Here is a 24687-nt window from a genome sequence, read left to right as displayed (position 1 = left end):
ATGCTGTAAATTAAATAGTAAAAAACACAAAGGGTGTGTTTGTTTGTAGAATTTTAACAAAATTTTACTATTCATTCAATTTTTTCCCCCAAAAATATCAAATCAAACACCTATTTTTCATTTTTTATATTATACTAAAAATTAATTTTACATTCAAAACATCACATCAACACCTATTTATATCACATCATACAACTATTCAAATTCAAAATTTTTACTATTCAAATCCCAACTCAAAATCCAAACCCCCAAACAAACACACCCAAAATGTGTTTCTTGCAATTTAGGAAGTACATTTGGAAGGTCAATTTTATTGTTAATTAATACTCCCTCCGTCCCACATAATTTGTCCATATTTTCTATTTTTGTCCGTTCCACGTAACTTGTCCTTTCTATTTTTGGAAATATAATTTTGCACTTTAATCGCATTTTAAATTTTAAATTTTACTATAATTTTCTTAATTTTAATTAAACTATTTATTTATCTTAATCTTAATTTATAATTATTTTTACTAAATAATTATTATTTTTACTAATACACTTCTTAATTACTTACTAATTATACTTTACCTAAATTTCATTGTTACAGTAATACACCCATATTACATGGGACGGAGGAGTATTATTTTCGTTCTATATAAAGTGCAATATTTTGATTTTGGCATGAGAATTTAGAAGATTAAAATAAGTGATAATTATATGATAGGATAAGATTTTTAAAAAAATGTATATTTATTTTTTTATTTAAGTGGTGTGATAGGATAAAGTAGTTAATTATTTTATATTTTAAAAAATTGCAGGATACGTAGAACAAATCAAAATAAAAAATATTATAGAATATATGAGATGGAATATACCAAAATAAAAAAAAAACGTTGCAAAATACTTTAGGCGAAAGGAATAATATATTATTTCGTTGTGTCGAGTTATACTTATAAAAATTATATAAAATTTTAATTTAATAGAGATAAATTGGTTGCTTCTATTAGTGATTTTGTTTTTCTAAAATTTTATTATTAGATTTTACAATATTATGTAAAAATATATTTGGTGTGTTTGTTTTAGGTTTTGTGATTTTTTTAGGTAAAAAAAGTATCGATAATATAAAAATATAGTATTTTATATTAAATTTTTGAATTTTGAATAAATAAAATATACTTCATATTATATAGTATTTTGTATAAATATATGTGTATTATATTTTTAAAATATTAATCAAGAAGTTTGTTGAAATTTTTTTTATTGAATAAGTAAACTTATTATTTAATTTTTTTTCGCTTTTAAATGTCACATTTATCTTTTCTATTTAAAATTAAAAATGCTTTTATAATTATATAATTTTTTGTACAAATATCTTTTTATTAATATTATTAGACACTAATAAAAATACTTTTGTAATTCACAAAAAGTAAATGAGTGGTAATTTTTTTTATAAATTATCACATCAAAATTACAATTAAAATTAAATAAAAAAGTCACCAAAAAACAAACTAATAGAAATAGAATCTTACACGTGAGTTCTACTTTGAATTTTACACATCAATTGAAGAATTTCGAGTAAATAGTTGACATTAATAATAATAATAATAATAATAATAATAATTCTTTCGTCCTATAAATAATTTGGTTAATAAACAGATCAGTAAATTATTAATACTATATTTTTATATTATTTTATTATTTTTTATAAATAGTATTGTAGGTATTTTAAAATATGAATTAATATATATGATTAAAATAAATTCGAATATGAATATTATTTTATAGATAATTAAATTCATATAATATAAATAAATAAAAATACTATTGTTTATTTATAATAATTAACTTAAACTAATTTTATAAATAAATCAAGAGTTTTAAATATATATAAAAATATTTGTAGATATAGAAATAAAAGTGTTTTTAGTTATAAGTCCTACGCGTAAGAAGTAGAAACTTAATTAAATTAGTTTATATTATTTAAATATGTTTAAAATGAATAAATTTATTAGAAACGACATATGTGCTATGATGAATTAAAAAAAAAAAACGTATAATTTGTACCCTCGGACAGAGGTAGTATTTTGTTTTTAATTGTTGATTTTTTTGTATATAAGTAAAACATTTACTTCCTCCGTCCGCGTCTAATGATCACATTTACCTTTTGCGTTATTATACTTAACATTATAAATATTCTTATATTTGTATATTTTTTTTTGTAAAAATGTATTTCAATTAGTATTATAAGACATTAATAGAAGTATTTTTGCAATTTTTTTTTAATTTGTACTATATTTTTATATAATAATTAATATTCAAAGATCACGCAAAAAATAAATGAGACCTTTAGAACCGGACGGAGGTAATATTATATATATTGTGTTACGGTAGTATTTTGTATTTTTACACATATATATAGGGAATTGTGCAAACAAAAAACAGTAAGGTTGTGTTCTTTTGTGGGTTTTATCGGGTGTTTTTACTATTTAAATTTTTTTCTCTCTCAAAAAACATTATATCAAACAATTATTTTTCTTTTTTATATTTTACTATAAATTTATTTCATATTCAAAGCGTCACATCAATATCTATTTATATCACATCAAACAATTATTCGAATTCAACTTTTTACTATTCAAAAATCTAAACCCAAAATCCCAAACCCATAAACAAACACACCCTAAATTGGAGTGGACAAAATATTTGAACTGAACTATCCAACAATTCAACGGAATTGAATTTTAGGTTAACCGAGCAAATTCAGTTCAAATACAAATACTGCATAATTAATATTTATTTAGTTTTGTTTCGATTTTTAACATTTTTTCAATCTGGTTAACAGAATTGAATATATTTATATTGCTATATTTTATAAATCGTCTTAATAATTATATAGTATTCGAATTTGGTTCGATTCAGTTCGAAATATTTATAAATATTTTTATTTTGATTGAAATTTTAATTATTTATTTTCTAAAATTCAATATGATTCGATTTATTTATAAATACTACAAATATTTTCAGTATTCAAAAATTTCGATTTGAATACCATTTATGATCTTAGATATTTATTCAAATCAATTTAAATACCAAATACCTAAATATTTATAAATATTCGAACCATGTCACTAAGGGGGTGTATTCAATCCGGATTCTGTAGAATTTTGTTGGATTTTTGAAATCTTGGTGTATACAATCAAGATTTTAAAAGTAGGTATTCAATCCGGACTTTTAAAAGTTTTTTAAAATCTGGAGGTATTCAATACAAATTTTTAAAAGTTTTATAAAATTTCGAGGTATTCAACAATCCATAAACTTTGAAAGTCTATAGATTTTAATGAATTTTAATGAAAAATTGTGAAAATTTTGTATAATATAAAATCTCTCCTTATAAGTAGAGATTTTGATGGATTCTTAAAACTATTATTATTATTATTATTATTATTATTATTATTATTGTTGTTGTTGTTGTACAAGTGATAAATAATATGATAATATTTATTAATATTATTATAATTTTTAATAAAAATAATAATTAAAAACTAAAATATATTAGCCAATTATTATCAATTTTTTTTAAATATATAGTTTTATATTATAAATATAATTTTAAAAAATATTATTATCATAATAAATATGTATTACTGTCGTCTTTTCTTTTCAATTATCAAATAAAATATATTATCATTACGGTGTTATTCTTATTTTTCAATTATTGAATATAATATATTGTTATTCCGGTGTCATTCTCCTTTTTCAATTATCGAATATAATATATTGTCATTACGGTGTCATTCTCGTTTTTCAATTATCGAATATACTATATTGTCATTCCGATGACAGTGGAATAAATATTTCAATATATATTTTTCGTTGAACTGTTAATTTATATTTTACTTTTTTATTTAATATTTTTTCAAAAAATTGTAAATTATGTTTTTTTATTTTATTTATATACGTATTTATTTTTATATAAAAAATTTATATAAATAATAATAATAACTAATAAAAAAATATAAAACTAATTTGATGTATTGAATGATATTATAATACTAAAATTATACTCCCGATTAATGTATTAATGAAAATAATTATCTTATAATATAAATAATTATAAATTAAGATTAAAATAACTAATTAGTTTAATTAAAATTAAAAAAATAAATTAAAAAGTTTAAAATGAAATTAAAGTGTGTAATTATTTTTTTTTTTTAAAAAAAGAAAGTGACATGGAATGTGAAATGGACAGAAACTACAACGTGGACATGACATGTGGGACGGACGGAGTAAAATTTAAAATATTAATATACAATATAGCAGTATTATATATGTTACAATACTTTTACATTATAAATAATTAATATTAAATTTTATTTTATAAAAATATAATAATATATAATAACTTTAATTATAAATATATTACATTTATAAAATTTGTATTTTAATAATATATAAGTAATTTTTTTAATTATAAATATATTATATTTATAAAATTTGTGTTTTGATATAAATTTATATAATTATACATATCCATAAAAAGATTTTTTTACAATCCCACAAAATCCAAATAAATGAATAAAGAATTCGATCAAATCTGTAAAAATTCATCTAAATCAATTATTAAAATTCATCAAATTCTGTAAATTTTTTAAATCTACAAAAATTTATAAATTTTTAAATAAAAAAAAACCCATTAAAATCTCAATTGAATACACCAACCCAGCGAAAGTGAAAATATTTTTAATTAAAACTAAAATATTAAATATAATATTTATGATACAAAAGGTTGTACGTAACTTTTTAAATTTTAATGTGTGTATTAGTAATAATACTAAAAAATAAGTAATAGCTTTTACTACAATAATTTAGAGAGAAGGTGGAAAAAGATAAACATTACTTACAGTAAATAAATAAAATAATATATAGAGAGAGATACACATCATTTTCATTCATCGCCAAATTTGAAGTCCAAAAAGATTCCATCTTGCTCAGATCAGTCGCCATGATTCCTTCGCAGGCCTGACGCGTTCAACTCAATCGTTGAATTTTCTACGCGCACGACGAAGAAGAAGAAGAAGCAGCAAAAGAAGAAGTGTTCGTCGACGGAAAATGCGGTGTGGTGTGGCAAAGGCGGCGAAAAATCAATTCGATCGGTTCAGCGTTCCTGTTGATGTATATTTGTATATGAACATTTGAATTCGTAAAGTATTGGCAGAGGGCCCGCCACTCACTTTCCCACTATTAAATCCAAATTTGCAATCGCAATTCTCTCTCTCTCTCTCTCTCACCAACAACCTACCTTCTTCTCTCTATCTCGCAGTGCGTGCCTGGCGCGGCTAGCTAGCAATCGACAAAAGACAGCCTCGAAAAGCATCGGTTTCGCTCAGGTGAGCAGCTTTTTGATTTTTGCGACCTCGATTTTGATCCGATCTCGGTTTTTTCTTGCTTGAGTTTGTGCCTGTGGATTGATTTAGTTTCCGAAGCATTGATCTGCTTATTTCTGGTTTGTTTTTGGATGATCGGATTGATTGGTTGATAAACGCGTCGTTGAACTGTGAAAGTCATATATCGATTGAGATTGAGATTGTAGCTGTTTGATTCATCGCTGAATGAATCGGCTTCTGTACGAATCAATACCAGTAGAGCTCACTGAATACAGTACTGATCGTGTTTTCCTTTCCATTTTTCGAAGATTCTTATTGCCTAAATTAGGATCGGTATTTTGGTTTTCGATTGTTTTTCTTTGTATCTTCATTTACTTTGATGGGTTTAATTGTGTCTTTGAATCTCGTGTTTGTGTATATATATGTAACAAATTAAGCATTCAAATATCTTAAATCTAATCTGGCTTTCACAAGGTGCGCTAAAATTGACGATCTTAATTAGTTGAAAATAAGAAGGTTTGCCAAAATACCCCAAAGTATTTTTAGGATCTTATAATTTTTGCAGCATTCATGCACCACAATTATATGAAACACATTATACACACACACACACACATATATATATATATATATAGTTGACAGGAATTGATGGTACACCATTCCTCCACAGTCCTTTCTTGTCAATTTCAATATTATTTTCATTTTTCATATTTATATATAAACATATATATAATGTCAAAGTAGGTATTGTTTGATGCTTCTCTTGCAGTCCTTCCCTTTGTGTTTTTGTCGATTTTGGTATCTGTGGGTCACTAAATTTGAGGGTGATGGTTGTACATATTTTAAATTCATAACTATATAATATTTGCTTAATTAAACATCCAAATTTGTGATGTTTTATCCATTATTTGTCAAATTAATTGCAATTTAATAATTGTCTGAATTGAGTATGATCAACAGAGAAAATTACAAATGAGTTTGCTATGCTATTGCTGTGCAAATGATCCTCCTGTGTCTACTTTCTGTTGTCCATCTTACTTATCTAATGTTCTTGTCTGATGATGCAGGATCAAAGATAATATTAGGCCTGACAATTCATTGAGTATCCATGGCAGATGAGACTCTCGCAACTCAGGAAATACCAGCGGCAAAGTTAAGTGAGGAAGTTCAGACCAATGGAGTTCCCATCAAGGTTCAAATCAAAACCTTTTCAATTTCAAAACCAGTTATCAGTAGTCATTTTCATCCAATCCTAAGCCCTTTGTATATTCCTTCCAGGTAACATCAGAAGTGAATGATGAAAAGGAGCCCAAGAAGGATGAGGAAGCCTCACTCGACGGTGAATTCATCAAAATTGAGAAAGAGTCGATTGCCAAGCCTAAAGCGATCATCGAAGAGACGCCGCGAGAAGTCTTGGAATCGCAGGAAAATATTGCAGAACTCGAGCATGAACTGCAGAGAACATCCAGTGCGCTGAAGGCGACTGAATCCGAAAATGCACAGTTGAAAGAAGAGCTCTTGCTGACAAAAGAGAAGCACCAAGAGAGCATCGGGAAGCATGAAGATCTTGAAGCTGCTAACAAGAAATTGCAGGAACAGATTTCGGAGGCTGAGGAAAGACACGCCGCAGAGCTCAAAACTTTACAGAATGCATTGCAGGAACATGAAGAAAGGCACAAGGAGCTGTCAGACGTGAAGGAGGCATTCGATCGTCTTAATCTTCAGCTTGAGGCCTCAAGCAAGAAGGTGGCAGAGATTGAGGCAGAGCTGCAGAGTTCATCTTTAGAAGCCCGGAAGTACGAAGAGTTGCACAAGGAGAGCAGTTCAAATGCTGAGTCAGAGGCACAGAAGGTGTTGGAGTTTGAAAAGTTGCTCGAGGAGGCTAAATCTGGTGCCAAACAGATGGAAGATCAGATGGCACTGTTGCAGGATGAGATGAAAGGCATGCATACAAAGGTTTCCGAGAATGAGAGTCTTGAAGCATTGCTTGGTGACTTGACAAAGGAACTAGAACTCACCAAGGTAGCAGAGTTGAAGGCGAAGGAAGATATCACATCCCTCGAGAACTTGCTGGCAGAAGCCAAAGGAAGCCTTGGAGAGAAAGAATCCCAGTTAGAGGATGCAAAAAAGAAGCTTGAGGACGAGACGAATGGGAAAGCAGAGATCGAAGAACAATTGAAAAGCCAGGAGACAAAGCTTAAGTCGGCAGAGGAGGATCTCGAGAGAGTGACAAAAGAAAAGGCTGCCCTGGAAGAAGCTGTGACGGACCTTACAAACAACGCCGCCCAAATGAAGGAAATGTGCAATGATCTCGAAGCAAAGCTGCAGCAGTCGGACGATAATTTCTGCAAAGCTGATGCACTTCTGTCCGAAGCAGTATCGAATAGCAAAGAACTCGAGCAGAAGTTGAAAGCACTCGAGGAGCTTCATAGTGAGTCAGGCCATGCAGCCATGACTGCCAACCAGAAGAATGTCGAGCTCGAGGACATGCTAAAAGCATTGAATGATGCAGCAGAGGAAGCAAATTCAAAGCTGAGGGAGTCTGAAACGCGTAGCATTGCAGCTGAGCAGCGGGTTCTCGAGCTAGAGCAGCTGCTGAATTTGGAGGAATTGAAAAGCCATGATTATCAGAGGGAACTTACAGAGTTATCGGAGAGTGAAGCCGGGGAGAAGCAGGCAATGACCGAAAAGGTGAAGGAGTTCGAGGCTAAGGTTGCAGAAATCGAGTCTGAACTGGCAAAGGTGACCGCTCGGAATTCTGAGCTTGAGGCAGAGTTAAAGAATGCAGTGGACAGATCCACCGAGCATGAGGGACGAGCCAGCACAATCCATCAGAGGAGCATTGAACTCGAGACCTTAATGCAGGCATCCGAATCGAAAGCAGCGGATGCAGGCAAAAAGGCAAGTGAACTAGAGCTGCTCCTCGAAACAGAGAAATATCGGATTAAAGAGCTCGAAGAGGAAATAGCTTCTCTGGAGAAGAAACATGCAGGTGCAGAAGCAGAAGCTTCAAAAGGTGCAAACAAGGTGTCCGATCTTGAGTCGGAGCTCGAGGTTTTCCAGTTGAAAGCATCAAGTCTAGAAACTGCTCTTCAGGCATCTGCCGATAAGGAAAAGGAGCTGACCGAATTCTTGAATTCAGCAACTGAAGAAAACAAAAATTTGAAGGATTTGTCAAAAACAACGAATGAGAAGCTATCCGAGGCAGAAAATCTGGTTAACATCTTGCGGGACGAACTGAACATGTGCCAGCAGAGGTTGGCGAGCATCGAGGATGATCTCAAGGTTACCGGGCTCAGGGAAAGCGAAGTCATGGATAAGCTCAGGTTAGCCGAGGAGCAGCTCGAGCAACGAAGCAGAGTTCTTGCAGAACTCGAATCCTCACACGAGTCACTGAAGAGGGACTCAGAGGAGACAATGGCGAGATTCACCGGCAGAGATTCCGAGGCCAACGTTCTGCACAACAAAGTACAGGCCCTAGAAAGTCAGGTCAAGGCTTATGAAGTGCAGATTGAGGAAACTAACGAACGGTATGCTGCTGCAACCAAAGAGATTGATCGGATTCTGGAGAAGCTGGCTTCATCCGAGGGCATCAACGAAGACCTGAAAGAAAAGATTTCGGAATTAGAAGGTAAAGCAGAATCGCACTTGTCCGAGTATTCAGTTTTGTCTGCTCACAATGCAGAGCTGAGCGACAAGGTTAAGGATCTTGAAGACAAGGCAAAAACTGTTGCTGAACTGACTGATCGGCATGCTAAAGTCACTGAACTGCATTCGGTGGCAGAAGCTCGTATTTCAGAAATCGAAGCAGAGCTGGAAGAAGCTGTAAAGAAATCGAATCTAAAGCATTCGGAGGCCATGGACTTGCATGAGAAGCTAAAAGCTTTCGAAGCACAGGTGATGACCTATGAACATCAGGCTAACGAAGCATCTGCAGTTGTTAAGAGCCGAGGATTAGAGTTGGAAGAAATCACATCCAAATCAAAGAATCTAGAGACCGAACTCGAGGAAAAATCGAGCCGGTTTGAAAAGGAGACTCAAGAGCTGGTTCAAGCCAACCAAAAACTTTCTGAGGAATTGGCTTCATATAAATCCCAGGTAGAAAAAAGAAAACTTGATCCAATTAGTCTTTTCCTGAATTTTTACGACTCGAACATTGATAAATTTGTCGCCTTATTACAGATATCTTCTGTCATGGAGGAGAACAATTTGCTCAACGAGTCATTTCAGAGTTCAAAGAAGGAGCTTCAGACAATAATAGTACAGCTCGAGGATCAGTTGAAGGAGCAGAAAACAAACGAGGATGCTCTGAAAGCTCAGTTGGAAGCCCTCAGCGCTGAAGCCGGACAGAAAGGCGATTTGCTTAACCGTGTTAAGGAACTCGAGCAACAGTTAGCAGCTGCGGAAAGTTGTCTTAAAGAAGAGGTAAGTGTAAGAACCAAATGTGCATTATGAAATCTAGATATTTATGAAGTTCGATTCATGACGCAACTTTTCCCTATATTGTTGGAAACAACAGAAAGAATTGATCTCGCAAAAGGATGTCGAACATGAAGCTAAGAAACAAGAAATCGTTCTTCTCGAAAGCCAAGTGAAGGATCTCGAGCAGAGGTTGCAGCAAGCTGATGCAAAGGCGAAAGAAAAGGTAGATTTTACTTGAATCCATATTTTTTTATCGAAGAAAGAGTCCTCCTTCACTGGAAATGACACGTTGATGATAACGTGGCTCGTCGGTGCTGATTTAGTGCTCATCTGTCTGATTTGTCCGTGCCATGTGGAATTTTTTTTTAATTTTTAAAAGTTTTTTATGTGAAAAAAATTCACATGTTGCCGATGTGACGCTAACAAATCAGACACGTAAGCGTCAAATTATCATCGCATCATTGACAAAGTGTCACCCCGGTGATGGAGACCAGTTCTGCCAGGGTGACTAGAAAAAGAGTTTACCTTAGTTTTACTAATCTAGAATTAAATCAAATTACGGAACATGCTCAAATAACATCAAGCTTGTTTTTTCTTTTTAGCAAGATTCAATACATTAATGATCCATCATGATGCAGCAGGGTGTGGAAGAACACAAGGACGTGACTATAAAGTCACGGGAAATCGAATCAATACCCGGAATGACGACTCCTTCAAAAAGGAAGAGCAAGAAAAAGTTGGAGGCAGCTGCGGCTTCATCGCCCTCAGGTACGGCGTCACCACTCCAAACTAGTGAGGAGTCATCATCATCATCCTCCATGATGAACGTAAAGTTCATTTTAGGCGTGGCTCTCGTATCTGTCATCATCGGTATTATCCTTGGAAAGAGATATTAGGCGTGGGTCGTATGCATGGTATGGTGTGTTGTCGAATTTATCATCGTGGTTTTCGCCATTTTTTGCTTCTTCTTCTGTTTATTTTTTTTTCTTTTTTTTTTTGTCCGTAGTAATATGGTTTGTGTATTTGTATAAAAGGCGCGGATGATGTACCGGGTTTGGGTTTGGTGGTTTGAGTTTTGGTTTGGCGAACTTAACTTGTGTCGGGATATCGGTTTTTGGCTCGAATCTTGACTGTTGTTTTAAAGTTGGGTTCTTTTGATCGTAAAATGTTATATAACTTATGTTGGGATGGATAATTGGTCTAAGTTTGTATTCGATGATTTTTTATTTTTGTTTTTGTGTTAATATGATTACCATGTGACTGTTTTTTTTAGAAATGATTACGCACTTTAATCTCATTTTAAATTTTTTAATTTTTTTTAAATTTTAATTAAACTAATTAGTTATCTTGAATAATTATTTTTACTAATATATTCTTAATTATCTACTAATTATATCACTCCTAATATATCGTATATGTACGTGCGACGAAGGTAGTAATATTATTTTGGAAAAGATGAGAGAAAAAAATTTGGAAGGACAAAGCCTACATGCTTGCATAAAATATTATATTAACTCATATTACTTATGTGTATATAATGCTATGTTCATATTTATATATTATTCACCAGTATTATTTTTAAAAAATATTATATAAAATATATAAAATATTTATTTTTTGTTTAAAAAATACTATATTAAAAATTATTTTTTTACACAAAAATATCACATTCAAAACTCTTCAGAATTTTGAAAACACTCTTGCGGTAAATGAGAGGATGGATGTATCTGGGGATATAATAGTAATATAATTAATTAAATATAAATTAAAATTATATTATAAAATATTTTTAAACTCTCTAAATAAAAACATATTCAATATCTGTATTATGGTTTAAAAAATTTGGCTTTTATTTTTTATTTTTTTTAAACACACCCTAAAATTGTATATATTATAGTATTTACACCCTAAAATTATATATATTATAGTATTTACACAGCGCAAAAATTGGCTGTAAAAGATTTTTTTTTTAACATACTATTAACTTTTACTTGGATATTCTTTTGAAAATATTTTGAAATTTTGAGTTGGATTAGATATAAGAAAATTGAATTTAAGAATAAATATTTTATGTAATATGAATAGATATGTTTTTAATATAATATTTTAAATAAAAGCACATATTCGACCAATGTTCTTTCAAAGCAAAATTGATAACAAATAGTGTAAAAGTAATATTAAAAGTAGAGATGATTGATATATCGAAATTTTTGCTTTATACAGTATATATTATACTGAATTTTTCAGCATGTTAAAAAAATATATTGATATTCAACTGAAAATTCAGTAGAATAGATATATACAACACGATATCAGTATTTCCCATTTTATACTAAAATATCAAAATAAAAAATAATTTTATAATTTTAAAAAAAATATTAAAAATAATAATTTTGATATCAATAATATTAAATCATTAGTATATATCGATATATCAAACACTAAAACATTAAAATAATATACTATATTTTCAATAAAATATCTAAAATATAAAACTCTATATTATTACCATGTACAATATCATATAATGGTACCAAAAACTTCAATATTTTTTGTATTTTTGATAATTTGATATTTTTATTTTATTTTATTTTTTGTCCCTAATTAAAAGTTTCCAAGAGTTGTATTTATTAAAAATGTACAAGTGAACTGGCATCTAAGAGCGGCCGCCCATTTTCGATTAACGTTCGGAAATATTGTCTAAGCACATAAAAACAACCGTAAGTAACAATCAATAATAATAATAATAATAATAATAATAATAATCATAATTTTTTTTTAAGATTATAAATGTTAATAATATTTTTAATTTTCTAGCCTAGCATAATCTTTTAAATTATAACTAAAATAATTAATTATTTTAATCTTAATATAACATTATTTGTTTGACAATATAATTATTTTTATTAATATATTTTTCAATTATTTAAAAATTATGTCTCTTTTAAAATATACAAGACAAATTAGGAGAGTAATACTCCCTCCGTCCCACATAATTTGTCCCTATTTTCTATTTTCGTCCGTCCCGCATAACTTGTCCTTTTTATTTTTGGAAATATAATTATGCACTTTAATCGCATTTTAAATTTTATAATTTTTTAATTTTAATTAAACTATTTATTTATCTTAATCTTAATCTATAATTATTTTTACTAATACACTTCTTAATTACTTACTAATTATATTTTACCTAAATTCCAGTATATACAGTAATACACCCATATTACATGAGACGGAGGGAGTAATATAATAATAATAATAATAATAATAATAATAATAATAATAATAATAATTTGCATTCGTATATGATATGATGATATGTGGTCCTAAAACTAAAGCATGAACATGCATGTATGTCCTCATTCATTTTTGTGACAATAATTTCATCCCAATAATACACTTAATAATAGACAACACAATACATTTATTTATTTATATGTGAATGTCCTAACACTATCTACATGTGCATAGCTAGAGCCGCGAATTGGTCGATTCGTCTCGGGTTGAATATTTTAAACGGGTTAAATTACTCAATCCTAATTCGGCCCGTTTATTATTGTGTTAGGTTCGGGTTGACTCGTGTTGACCCGTATACATAATTAAGTCTAATTTCTTGATTCAAATTAAATAATTTTTTGTTTTGTTGTCGCGTTATATTAGTTTTTATTGGTTTGAGCGTAAATTAGGTTGAATTATTTAAAATTGAACTTAGTTTAAATTAATTTATGAAAAAATTATTAAATTATGATTATTTTTTATATATAATAAATATATTAATAAATATTAATATATTATAATCGGGTTGTCGTGTCGGGTTCGAGTTGAGAGCTTCAACCCTAACCCGACCCGTTTATTATCGTGCCGGGTTCGTGTCAACCCGTATACATAATCGGATTAAAATCTTTGATCCAAACCAAATTATTTCGTGTCGGGTCAGTTTTTGTCAGCTCCATCGGCACAGCCACAACACACTTCTCTTTGTATTCTTGTTCTTGTAACAATAGACATTTTTCATATTTTATGTCCCCTTTGTTAATTGGAAGACATTTCACTTAATTTTTTACAAGACAATAGAAAATAATTGTAGTATTTAATATGTAAATATAGTTATGGTAATAAAAAAAATCTACTGAATTACTTAGAAAATGTTTTCAACATGGAATAATAATTTATTATATATATGTATTATTGAAATTTGATTTTAAAAACAAAAACCTCCAATATTATTACATAGACAAACATAATAGAATTGAAATAACTCATATTTATTTTATTTTATTTTATTTGTATTTAAAATATTATATGATGGAATAGTTATTGGATACAATATTATAAATAAAAATGAGTACTTTCTTCGTCATATAAAAATAAAATCATTTAATTTGGGCATGAGTTTCAATGTGACGTGTAATTTTTTTTACCTTTTATAATAAAAAAAATATATATATATATTTAAAATGATATGATTTTTTGCTAAAATAGGAATAGAATTTTTATTTATTTATTTATTTTTACGACATACAAATAAAGAAAAATGAATGTATTTTCTTATGACAAAAGAGTATTGGATATAATATTTTTTAAGAAAAAAAAAATAGTTGATTAAATAATAAAAAATTTATTATTAAAAATCACAATTAAACACAAATTTCTAGCCACAAATCATCATGTGTGTAAATTTCATACAAATTATGTAAACAAACTTTTACCCTTCAAAGACAAAGTATTCTATTTATAGAGTTGAGGGACCATAGAAACAAAGAAAATGATGTATAGTTTGTTTGTTAGTGTCAAATAATTAGAGTATAGATAAGACCAATGAGCTCAATGTTAAGACAAAATAATTTCATATGCAATCTCAAATATACTTTTATTTTTGCATCAAAAAATTACACACACCCACATATATATATATATATATATTATTTTATTTATTTATTTATTGAAAGTATTGTTGTATGGGTGCCTATTTTTGCCTAAGTGAGCTGATAGTACAATAATATATACTCTCTTCGTCCGCCTCTAAGTTCACATTTACTTTTTCTGTCATTGTATTTGATAATAGAAATATTCTTATATCTGTTTAATTTTTTGTACAAATGTCATTCTATTAGTATTATAAGACACTAATAGAAGTACTTTGCAATTTTTTTTTTTAATTTGTACTATGTTTTGATATAATAATTAATATTTAAAAATCAACACACAAAAAATAAATAGGACCTTTAGAATTGGACAGAGGTAGCATTAGACAATACGTTAGATACAAACATATAACACAAATATAAAATAGAATAGAATTGACAATATATAGTAATACTTTATACAATATGTGTTATCTGTTATATTTTTATATTATATATATATATATATATATGTGTGTGTGTAAGGATTGGGGCAATCACCATGGTGCTGAAACGTCTAATTGTGATATTTGTATTGAAATTTTTACAAGTCCTATGTTACACTTATTTATACATGAGTTGTCTTCAATTTGTGTTGATTAAATACACATTGTTTTCTTGTAATAATCCCTCACTTCTCTTAGTACACTGTTGGTGTGTTTGTTTGGGGGATTGGATTGGATTTACATTATTTATCTAATTTTTTCTCCCTAAAAACATCAAATCAAACACCTATTTTTCATTTTTTATATTATACTAAAAATCAATTTTACATTTAAAACTTTACATCAACACCTATTTATATCACATCATACAACTATTCAAATTCAAAATTTTTACTATTCAAATTTTAACTCAAAATCCAAATTCCCAAACAAACACACCCGAATTCGAGCAACAATAATGGCTAGTTTTCTCTTCTAATAAAGGTTTTTATTTATTTTATTTTTTTCACCCCAATAAAAAAAATAAAAAAATAAATTACAGAATGGTCTTAATTTTTGTGGGTGAAATATATATAAAATGGTCTTGCATTTAGGGATGTCAAATAGTGCGAGTTAGTAACGGACCCGCCCCGGATCCGCTCTTAACGGGGCGGGTTCGGGTCTAAATAATATGTTTCAAGGCGGATTGTGGATTTAAAATTTTTAATTCGGCCGGATTCGGGACGGATTACGGGTTTTACTAAAAACCCACCCCAACCCGGACCCGGACTTGAACTCGGATATTTTTTAAAATTATTATAACTAATATATATGTATATTTATATAATAAAAATATATTATTTATTTACTTAAATAATTTTAAATATAAAATTCAATTAGTCGCCTGCTTCAAATAATTTTTTAAAATTATTATACCTAATATATGTATAGTTATATAATAAAAATATATTATTTATTTATTTATCTTATTTTTATGGATCAATATTTGATTGTTTTTAGATTTTTTTTGTGCTTTTAATGCTATTTGTTTTAGTATTCGATTGTTAAAAAAATATTTATTATTATATATTTTAAAAAAAAAACGGATTTGCCGGGTTGGCCCTGAACCCGGAGGGTTCGGGGCGGAGCAGATCCTGGGGCCGGGTGGAAGCGAAGCAGGGCGGGTCTTGGAGCCTAATATTTTCTAGCGGGGCGGGTCTCGGGGCCTGCAGAACCCATCCCGAACCCGCCCGGTTGACATCCTAGTTGCATTGTATGTTTGTTTCTTTTAATGGATAATTGTGTCATAAAATGAGAGAAGGTAGATAAGAGTCAATTTTTACTAAACATCATTGTACAGGCTAATAACAACTTTTTTCCTTCTAACATCACCCATCTTAATTATAAATAATTATTTACTCCCCCGTCCCACATAATTTGTTCATATTTTTTATTTTTGTTCATCCCACATAACTCGTCATTTTCTTTTTTTTAGAAATATGATTATCCACTTTAATCACATTTTAAATTTTAAATTTTATAATTTTTTTAATCTTACTTAAACTATTTATTTATCTTAATCTATAATTATTTTTACTAAATAATAATTATTTCTACTAATATGCTTTTTAATTACCTACTAATTATATTTTACTTAAATTCTCGTATCTACGGTAACACGTCCAAAATATATGGTACGGAGGAAGTATATGTTTATTTAATCAAAGCAAATTTAATAATAATAATAATAATAATAATAAATATACTCCCTGTCCTATTCAAATAGTTTTAAAAAAATTTATATTATATTCATTTGTTTGAATGAAAGGTATTCATTTGATTTTGCATTTAAATTTAAGTATATTAATATTTTATAGATGTGTAGTTTAAGGGCATCCACAACGGGAGACGCTTGTTGAGAAGCGCCTCCCACGTCATCATTTATTAAATAAAAAAAAAATTAAAACATCAATTAACATAAGGAACGGTACATTGCGAGTGTACCGTTTCTTCCAATTTTTGTGGGCCATGGTCCACTTTTTTATTCAATAAATATTAAAAATAATATTTATAATATATACTTTTTTATTTATATTTATAATAATTTATTTTATTTAAAATATTATATTCTAATTTTTTTATATAAAATTTTATTTAATATTTATAATTTGAAATATATTTTTCAAGAAATAAAAAAATTAAATATTTAACTTTAATTATTATGCAAAGTGTGAAATTATTATTTTTATTTATTTTATTTATTTATGCTAAATAATTGTTTTATTTTTATTAAATATTATAAGAATAAAATATGATTGCAAAATATAATTTTATTTTATAAATATATAAAATATTTAATGATGCGGAAAAAATAGAGATATTAAAAGGTTCTTTGATGTGGATATAAAATATGATTAGAATAGAAAGAAACCCTGTATGGGTATTTGGATTGAGGATAGCCTAATAAATGAATGTAAAATTTATTTTACCCTAGACAATATGAGATTAAAAAAAGAAGTATGAAAAATAAAAATATTATTATATTTAATTGAGATATACTTTTACTAAAAAAAACAAATACTTTCAATTTGGAAAGACAAAACTGACCAAATGAATATTTTTTACTGAGATTTATGTAAAATGAAAAACTTTAAAGCCTATGGATCATATATTGATTCATAATTAAGTTTAGTATTTGTTGAATTAAATCTTGCTTAGCCTCAATGATAATTATATTACCCTCAATAGCAAGATCACATCCAACCATTAATCTTGTGTTGATAGTTTTAAAATTAAGAATTTGGATTTAATTCAGATGATATTTGAATAAATAAAAATAAAAGTATATATAAATTGGTAATTGTATGAATATCACATATAAATAATCTATTTAGATACAATAACTAAATAAGACTATAAGACTATTTAAGTGGAATGAAAAATAAGAAATATCAAATTTTGTTCATTCCGTATTAATTTTTTTTTTTCAATTTTAATTTTATACTATTAATTATAAAAAATTCCTTAACAAATCTAACTATTTTTTTTTATTTAAAATACCATATAAATATCTACTTTAAAATATTATATGAAATTCCTATCTAGTTCCAATTCAATAAATATATAAGTCTCTTTGTCTCATTTAAAACAAATTTTATTATTATTTTTATCTGTCTCACTAAAAAAAAATATATTTTTTTATCATAGTAAAAATAATCATACACCAATATAAAAAATATTTTTAAATTTTTATATAAATTACAAATACATCATTACATATACAATTAATTTATAAAATATAAAAGATAAAAAAATATAAAAATCATCTTACATACTTTCATTAATCAATAAAATATTATTATTGTTTAATTAATTATAAAAATTTAAAAAATTATATGGAAATAGAGGAAGTATCATTTATTTTTAAAAAATAAATTAAAGATAGTACTTACTATATTTATGTGCACCTTTTGTTTTCCTACATTAAAAACACTTATGTGCATGTCATTAATTATTATTATTATTATTCCTAAGACATCACCACATCAAAAGAATCAAAAACAAGAAAAAGATCACCAACTTTAGTGCATTGATGATTGATGTTCATAAATTTGCTACATTAACATTATTAACATCTTTTTAAATTTTTTATTTCAATCACCAAAGAATCAAAACTTCATCTTTACAACACCATCAAAACACACACAAGTTCTGCTGAGTTCGACTCGACTCGACTCGTTTTCGTACCTAAATTGCACACACCGCCCCTAATCCGAAGGCTCCCAAGCCGAAGCCGTCATCAACGACAAATCCTTCCACCCGAGCTTGAGACACCCATTCTCCTCGACTAGAGTGTAGCCTTGCCACGGGAACATCCCGAGCAACAAGCTCGCTTGTGCGGCTGGGTTTCCCGCGAGAGAAACCGGCCCGAATCCGGCCCGGCGCAACTCTTCCCCCCACCTCTCGACGCGCACCTCCCCCGTCCTCTTTGGGCCCCCGACGGCCACAATGTTGCGTATCTCGCACCCGAACAATTGTTGCTCGACGGCATGACGGTCGGAGCTCGTGGGCCCGAGCCCATCGCCGAGGGCGTCGAATAGGGCCGAGTAATAGTGCAAGGCCTCGACGAATCGGCCGAGGAAGGCCCCGCCATGGCCCAAATCTTGCTCAACAATGGTGATCAATTTGGGCCTAATTAGGGTTAGGGTTTTGAGTGCATTTAAGTCACTACCGGTGATGTCATACAGGCAATGGTGCATCCAATGGACTATGACGGTTTCTCCAATTTGGAGCCCTAATTGGGTCAGGTCTTGGAGATTTCCGATTTTGCCCTCCACGGCCTGGAATTGGAACGGGATGCTGAAGGCGGCGGCGAATTCGGCCAGGCGGCGGCCGGTGGCGGCGAGGAGGTCGCCGGAGGGGCCGAGGCCGGTGATGCGGAGGGACTTGATGCGGCGGGATTTGGAGGCGAGGATGTGGAGCAATCCTGGCCATTGGAGGCCCTGCATGATGTCGAGATCGATGACGTGGACGTGATCCGCGCCGTCCACGGCCTGCTGGATCGCCTGGTTCGCCGTGAAGTGCGCGAATTTCACGAGCGGCGCGGCGGAGTTGTAGATTTGGACGGCGTTCTGCAGCCGGAGGAGGTGCGCACGCGGCGGCGGGGAGAGTGGCGCGTACGCGCCGAGGTACGACGCCACCACGCGCGCCGAGAGCGCGTCCGCGAAGTACGCGCCGACCCGCTGCGCCGAGGATCCGTACGGCGACGAGAGCTCCGCGATCTCCGGCAGCAGCTGCCCGGCGTCGTCGAGGTTGTCCATCGCCACGCACTCTGCGCACTGGAGAAGCAGACCGAGCAGCCGTAGCCCGCCGGAGTCGGAATCTTCATCTCCGACCGCCGCCCGTAGCTGCTGCGCCGCCTCCTCATCCGCAATCGGAACGTCCTCAGAGCTGCTGCGGCGGCGGCGCTTGACTGGATCGGAAGCGTCGGCGTCGTCGTCGGCGGTGGAGGGAATGTCGACGGGACGCTTGCCGGCGGAGGTCATGGAGAGAGGGGAGTGATTGGGTGCGGTAGGGCGCAGGGTAAGCGGTGTGTGGAGCATTGCTGCAGAAGAAGAAGAAAAAGGAATTGAATGAAAAAGGGGAAAAGCTTTTGGCGATGAAGAAGAAGAAGAAGTCGACAAAATTAATTTTCTTGTTTCTTATTAATTTCTATTTTATTTTTATTTTTATTTTAATAATTATATTAGAGTTATTTATTCAAGATATATCGATGATGAAGCAATGATGGCACGGGTGAGAAGGGCTTTGTTTTTTGTGTTGAGTTCATTAGAACCTTTGACTATAATAAATATTAGTCCATCTGTCTTGTTTTGTGTATTGTGCCTATCTTGTTACTTCTACACGTTTTATATTTTACTAAATAAGGATTATAGATTTACTCATATTTTGAATTTTATTTATAATTTATAATTTTTTTTAATCGGATAAAATAAATGTGTTTAATGTAAAATTATAATTATTCATATTATACTCTATTTATTTTTTATTATTTATTAATTATATATATATTTTTTAATTTTATATCTATAGTACTTATGACACAATAAATGGTAGGGAAAAATATATAAATATACATACATATTTCATTAAATAACAATAATAATAATAATAAGACAAAAAATCAATTTTGGTTCTAATATACTTAAAATAGATAAATTTTAGTCCAAATATAAAAAAAAACTCGTCAATTTTAATTTTATTATAAATAATTTTAATCAATTTTGGTTCAATTATAAAAAATTTCAATTAATTTTGGTCCTACAGTTCAAAAACTAAGTTGACGTGACAACGGACTTGGAAACAACACGACCATGTGCTATTGTACACGGTCATGTTGTCACACGACTATATATAATTCAATATACAATTATACACGGCTATGTTATCACACAACCATGGTTTTTTGTTTTTTAATGACGTGGAAACCCGTAATCGCTACTTGAAAGTGCGTATTGGGTAAACCCCCGGCCGAACCTAATATCATGCATACTAGGCCCGACAAGGCAAGTCACACGACCATGTTTAATTCTACACGCCGTGTACCTTTATGTTTTGGTCTAAAATTTTATTATTTTTTATATATATTTTTTAAAATAATATTTTGAAATTAGAATAGCTAATATAGTTAAAATGAAAAAAATAATAATTAATAGTAATCTTAATATAATTAAAATTATAGTATTAATTTTAGTTCACATATAAAAATTTATAGGGTATGCTCTTTTCGAAAATTTTGCCTAAAATTCTTTTTTTCAATAAAAATTTTCCTACTAAACACATTCAATTACATAATTATCTTTTTTATTTTTATTTTATACTATAGTATTAAAAATTAATTTTACATTTCAATACAATTATATATGTCTATGTTGAAATAGTATTTAAATTAAAATAAATTTTAATATAATATAAAAAAATAAAAAATAGTTAAGTAATGAAATGTTTGTAAGAGAAAATTTTTTTATGAATAGTAGAATTTTAAGTCAAATCTTTCAAAAGAATATACATGACAAAATTTTTATGTTTAAACTAAAATTGATACATTTTAATTATATAAGAGTTACTATTGATTTTTTTTTTTCTATTTTAACTGTATTAACTATTTTAATTTCATAAAATATATACTCTCTCCGTCCTATATCTATATATCTATTTGTTTTTGTACAGAGTTTCAGAAATATTATTATTATATTGGGATAAAGTAGAAATCAAAGTAAAAATACTAAATTAACCCTATTAGTATTGTATGATATAAAGGTAATGACATTTGTGTAATATATTCTAAATTGGAAGAGTATTTGTAATGTCAGGTAGATAGTACAATTACTAAAAAAAAAAAAATATGGATACTTTGTTATGGGAATGAACAAAAATGGATAGATTATTAAGGGATAGAGAGAGTATATTTTAAAAGATATAACAAAAAATTTTTTCGATCAAAACAAAAATGTGCACGGCCGTTTAGAATTAAACATGACATTGTAGCAATATGGTTATTTATAATTGTACACTGAATTATACATGACCGTATAAACATATCCGTGTATATTATACATGACCATTTTGTTTCAGGTTAGCTATCACGTCAACCCCGTTACGTTCGCGTCAGCAATTTTCGTTAGTTTTTTAAACGGTAAAATCTAAATTGATTGAAATTGTTTATAATAGAACTAAAATCGATGAGTTTTTTATATTGAAATAAATTTTGATTTCATTGAAACAAAAAATAATTTTTTTTCTTTTAAATAATAATAATAATAATAATAATAATAATAGTAGTAGTAGTAGTAGGAATAAATAGTCTTTCTTTACTCATTAGACTTGCCAATCAGTTCCGGAGCCACCACGTAACTAAATCTAAAACTAATTTTTACATAGTTCAATTCCCATTTCTATGTATATAAAAATAAAAGAAAAATAGTTAGTCATTGCGGTCAAAATGTTCCTGGTGTGCTGTTCATCCCAGTTTTTTTTTTTTTTTTTTTTCCAAAAATATTAAATCAAAATACCTATTTTTTATTTTTTATATTATATTAAAAATCAATTTTACATTCAAAAATCACATCAACACCTATGTATATCACATCATACAACTATTCAAATTCAAAATTTTTACTATTCAAGTCCCAACTCAAAATCCAAACCCCAAACAAACAATTCCGAACAAAACTAAAAAAAAGGTCCCTTCGTTTAATCATTTTACATAATAAGTAATATAAATTTTTAATAATTTTCAATAATTTTAAAATATTTTTTAGTATATTTAATTCTATCATAAATAAAATATATTAATTTTTGTTCATAAAACATATGTCAAAATATATTAATCAGAATTCAAATTTAAATAAAATCAAACAAACATGAACATAAATATTTTAATATTTCCTTTGAAAAAAAATTATTTTTATATATTAATATTTGAATATTAATTATTATATTAATATATAGTACAAAGAAAATATTAATTATTATATTAATAAGTAGTCCAAAGGAAGAAAAAGAGCACTACCAGAATTTTATTAATCAGTATAAAAAATTATCTCGAAATCAATTCCGATACAATAAAAAAAACATATATAATAAACCTAAAATCAATTAACCATTTTTTGCTCGGAAATTTCGAGACTATTTAATTTTATTTCGGATACTCCGAAGCTATATTAAATATATATTTTATTATACTGCATTGTTTCAGAATTTCCGAATCTATTCTACATAGTCTCGGAATTTTCGAACCTATTTTAAATAGTCTAAAAAACTCTGAACCATTTTAATCTCGGAAAATTCCGATTATTTATTAGTGTCGAAACTTTCGAACCTATTTTAAAATGTATTGGAAATTTCTGAACCTATTCTAAATAGTCTCCGAAATTTCGAACTTTTACGGTTTTGAAAATTCCGAATCTATTTTAATTAGTATCTGAATTCCGAACTTTTATTAGTCTCGGTACTTTCGAACCTATTTTAATTAGTATCGGAATTTTCCGAACCTACTTCGAGACTTTTACACTCTCAGAAATTCCGAATTTATTTTAATGAATCTCGAAAAATTCTGAACTTTTATTAGTCTTGAAACTTCCGAACCTATTTTAATTAGTTTCGGCATTTTCCAAACCTATTCTAAAGAGTCTCGGAAATTCCGAATCTATTTTAATGAATCTCGGAAAATTTTGAACTTTAATTAGTCTCGGAACTTCCGAACCTATTTTAATTTGTTTCGGAATTTTCCGAATATATTCTGAATAGTCTCAAAAATTCCGAGACTTTTACAATCTCGAAAAATTCCGAACCCTCGTTAGTTTCAGAACTTCTGAACCTATTTTAGTTAATCTCGAAATTTTTCGAATCTATCAAATAATAATTATTCAACCGCCACTATAAATTAAATTAATTTTTATTTTTATTTTATTTAGATATATTTATAATTTATTTATTGTGTAAAAAATATAAAAATAATAATTGATCAACATATTACAATATAAAAATAATTAAAACAATGAAATTAGGGTGTGTTTGTTTGGAAATTTATATTTTGAGTTGAAATTTTAATAATAAAAATTTTGAATTGTAACAGTAGTATAGTAGTATGATACGATATAAATAAATATAAATGTAATACTTCGAATTTAAAATTAATTTTTATTATAATATAAAAAAAGTATTTCATTTGATATTTAAAAAGAAAAAAAAATTATTGAATAGTGAAAAAATGATCAAAATCTCATAAAAGAATACACTTATAAGTAAATAAAATAAAATTTAAATAAAAAATAAAATAAATTATAAAAAATTATGTATTAACTAATAAAATAATTTAAATTAAATATTATTTATATAATAAAAATTACAAAATTTAAAATATAAATATACAAGACAAAACTATTATATTATAATTATTATCTTTTTTACTTTAATAATGATTTATTTTATTAATATTTATATTATTAAAACAGCGGATTATTGGGTTTAAATATCTATTTGTTAAAATTTATTTATATTTAGTCCTCA

General features: G+C 28.8%; 2 protein-coding genes across 5 annotated transcripts; one reads left to right on the top strand and one right to left on the bottom strand.

Annotated features, from left to right (window-relative positions):
* The first annotated feature begins 4955 nt into the window (after positions 1-4955).
* LOC127247244 (uncharacterized) lies at positions 4956-11043 on the top strand. Of its 4 annotated transcripts, XM_051269022.1 has the most exons (7): positions 4956-5154; positions 5303-5369; positions 6434-6558; positions 6645-9464; positions 9549-9791; positions 9886-10011; positions 10427-11043. In XM_051269022.1, exons 3-7 carry the CDS (start codon positions 6475-6477, stop codon positions 10682-10684), a joined length of 3531 nt encoding a protein of 1176 aa, XP_051124979.1. In that variant the 5' UTR covers positions 4956-5154; positions 5303-5369; positions 6434-6474; the 3' UTR covers positions 10685-11043. The 4 variants fall into 4 exon arrangements, with proteins under 4 accessions (XP_051124979.1, XP_051124981.1, XP_051124978.1 ...); XM_051269024.1 differs by lacking the exon at positions 4956-5154 and having other exon boundaries at positions 5189-5369; positions 10430-11043; XM_051269021.1 differs by lacking the exon at positions 4956-5154 and having other exon boundaries at positions 5189-5369.
* A 7646-nt stretch (positions 11044-18689) lies between these two features.
* LOC127248015 (scarecrow-like protein 23) lies at positions 18690-20430 on the bottom strand. Its single transcript, XM_051270139.1, has one exon. It carries the CDS (start codon positions 20217-20219, stop codon positions 18885-18887), a length of 1335 nt encoding a protein of 444 aa, XP_051126096.1. The 5' UTR covers positions 20220-20430; the 3' UTR covers positions 18690-18884.
* Between the last annotated feature and the right edge of the window lie 4257 nt (positions 20431-24687).

Source organism: Andrographis paniculata, unplaced genomic scaffold (assembly GCF_009805555.1).
Source record: "Andrographis paniculata isolate CXL003 unplaced genomic scaffold, ASM980555v1 Contig32END, whole genome shotgun sequence".
NCBI lineage: Eukaryota > Viridiplantae > Streptophyta > Magnoliopsida > Lamiales > Acanthaceae > Andrographis > Andrographis paniculata.
The sequence above is the reverse complement of the archived record's forward strand: the minus strand, read 5'-3'. Positions and strand labels throughout refer to the sequence as shown.

Excerpts from the sequence above, each read along its gene's own strand:
- LOC127247244 (XM_051269022.1), top strand. The coding sequence starts at position 6,475 with ATGGCAGATGAGACTCTCGCAACTCAGGAAATACCAGCGGCAAAGTTA. Across the intron at positions 6,559-6,644 it reads CCAATGGAGTTCCCATCAAG|GTAACATCAGAAGTGAATGA; the intron begins GTTCAAATCAAA and ends TATTCCTTCCAG. Across the intron at positions 9,792-9,885 it reads AAAGTTGTCTTAAAGAAGAG|AAAGAATTGATCTCGCAAAA; the intron begins GTAAGTGTAAGA and ends TGGAAACAACAG.
- LOC127248015 (XM_051270139.1), bottom strand. The coding sequence starts at position 20,219 with ATGCTCCACACACCGCTTACCCTGCGCCCTACCGCACCCAATCACTCC.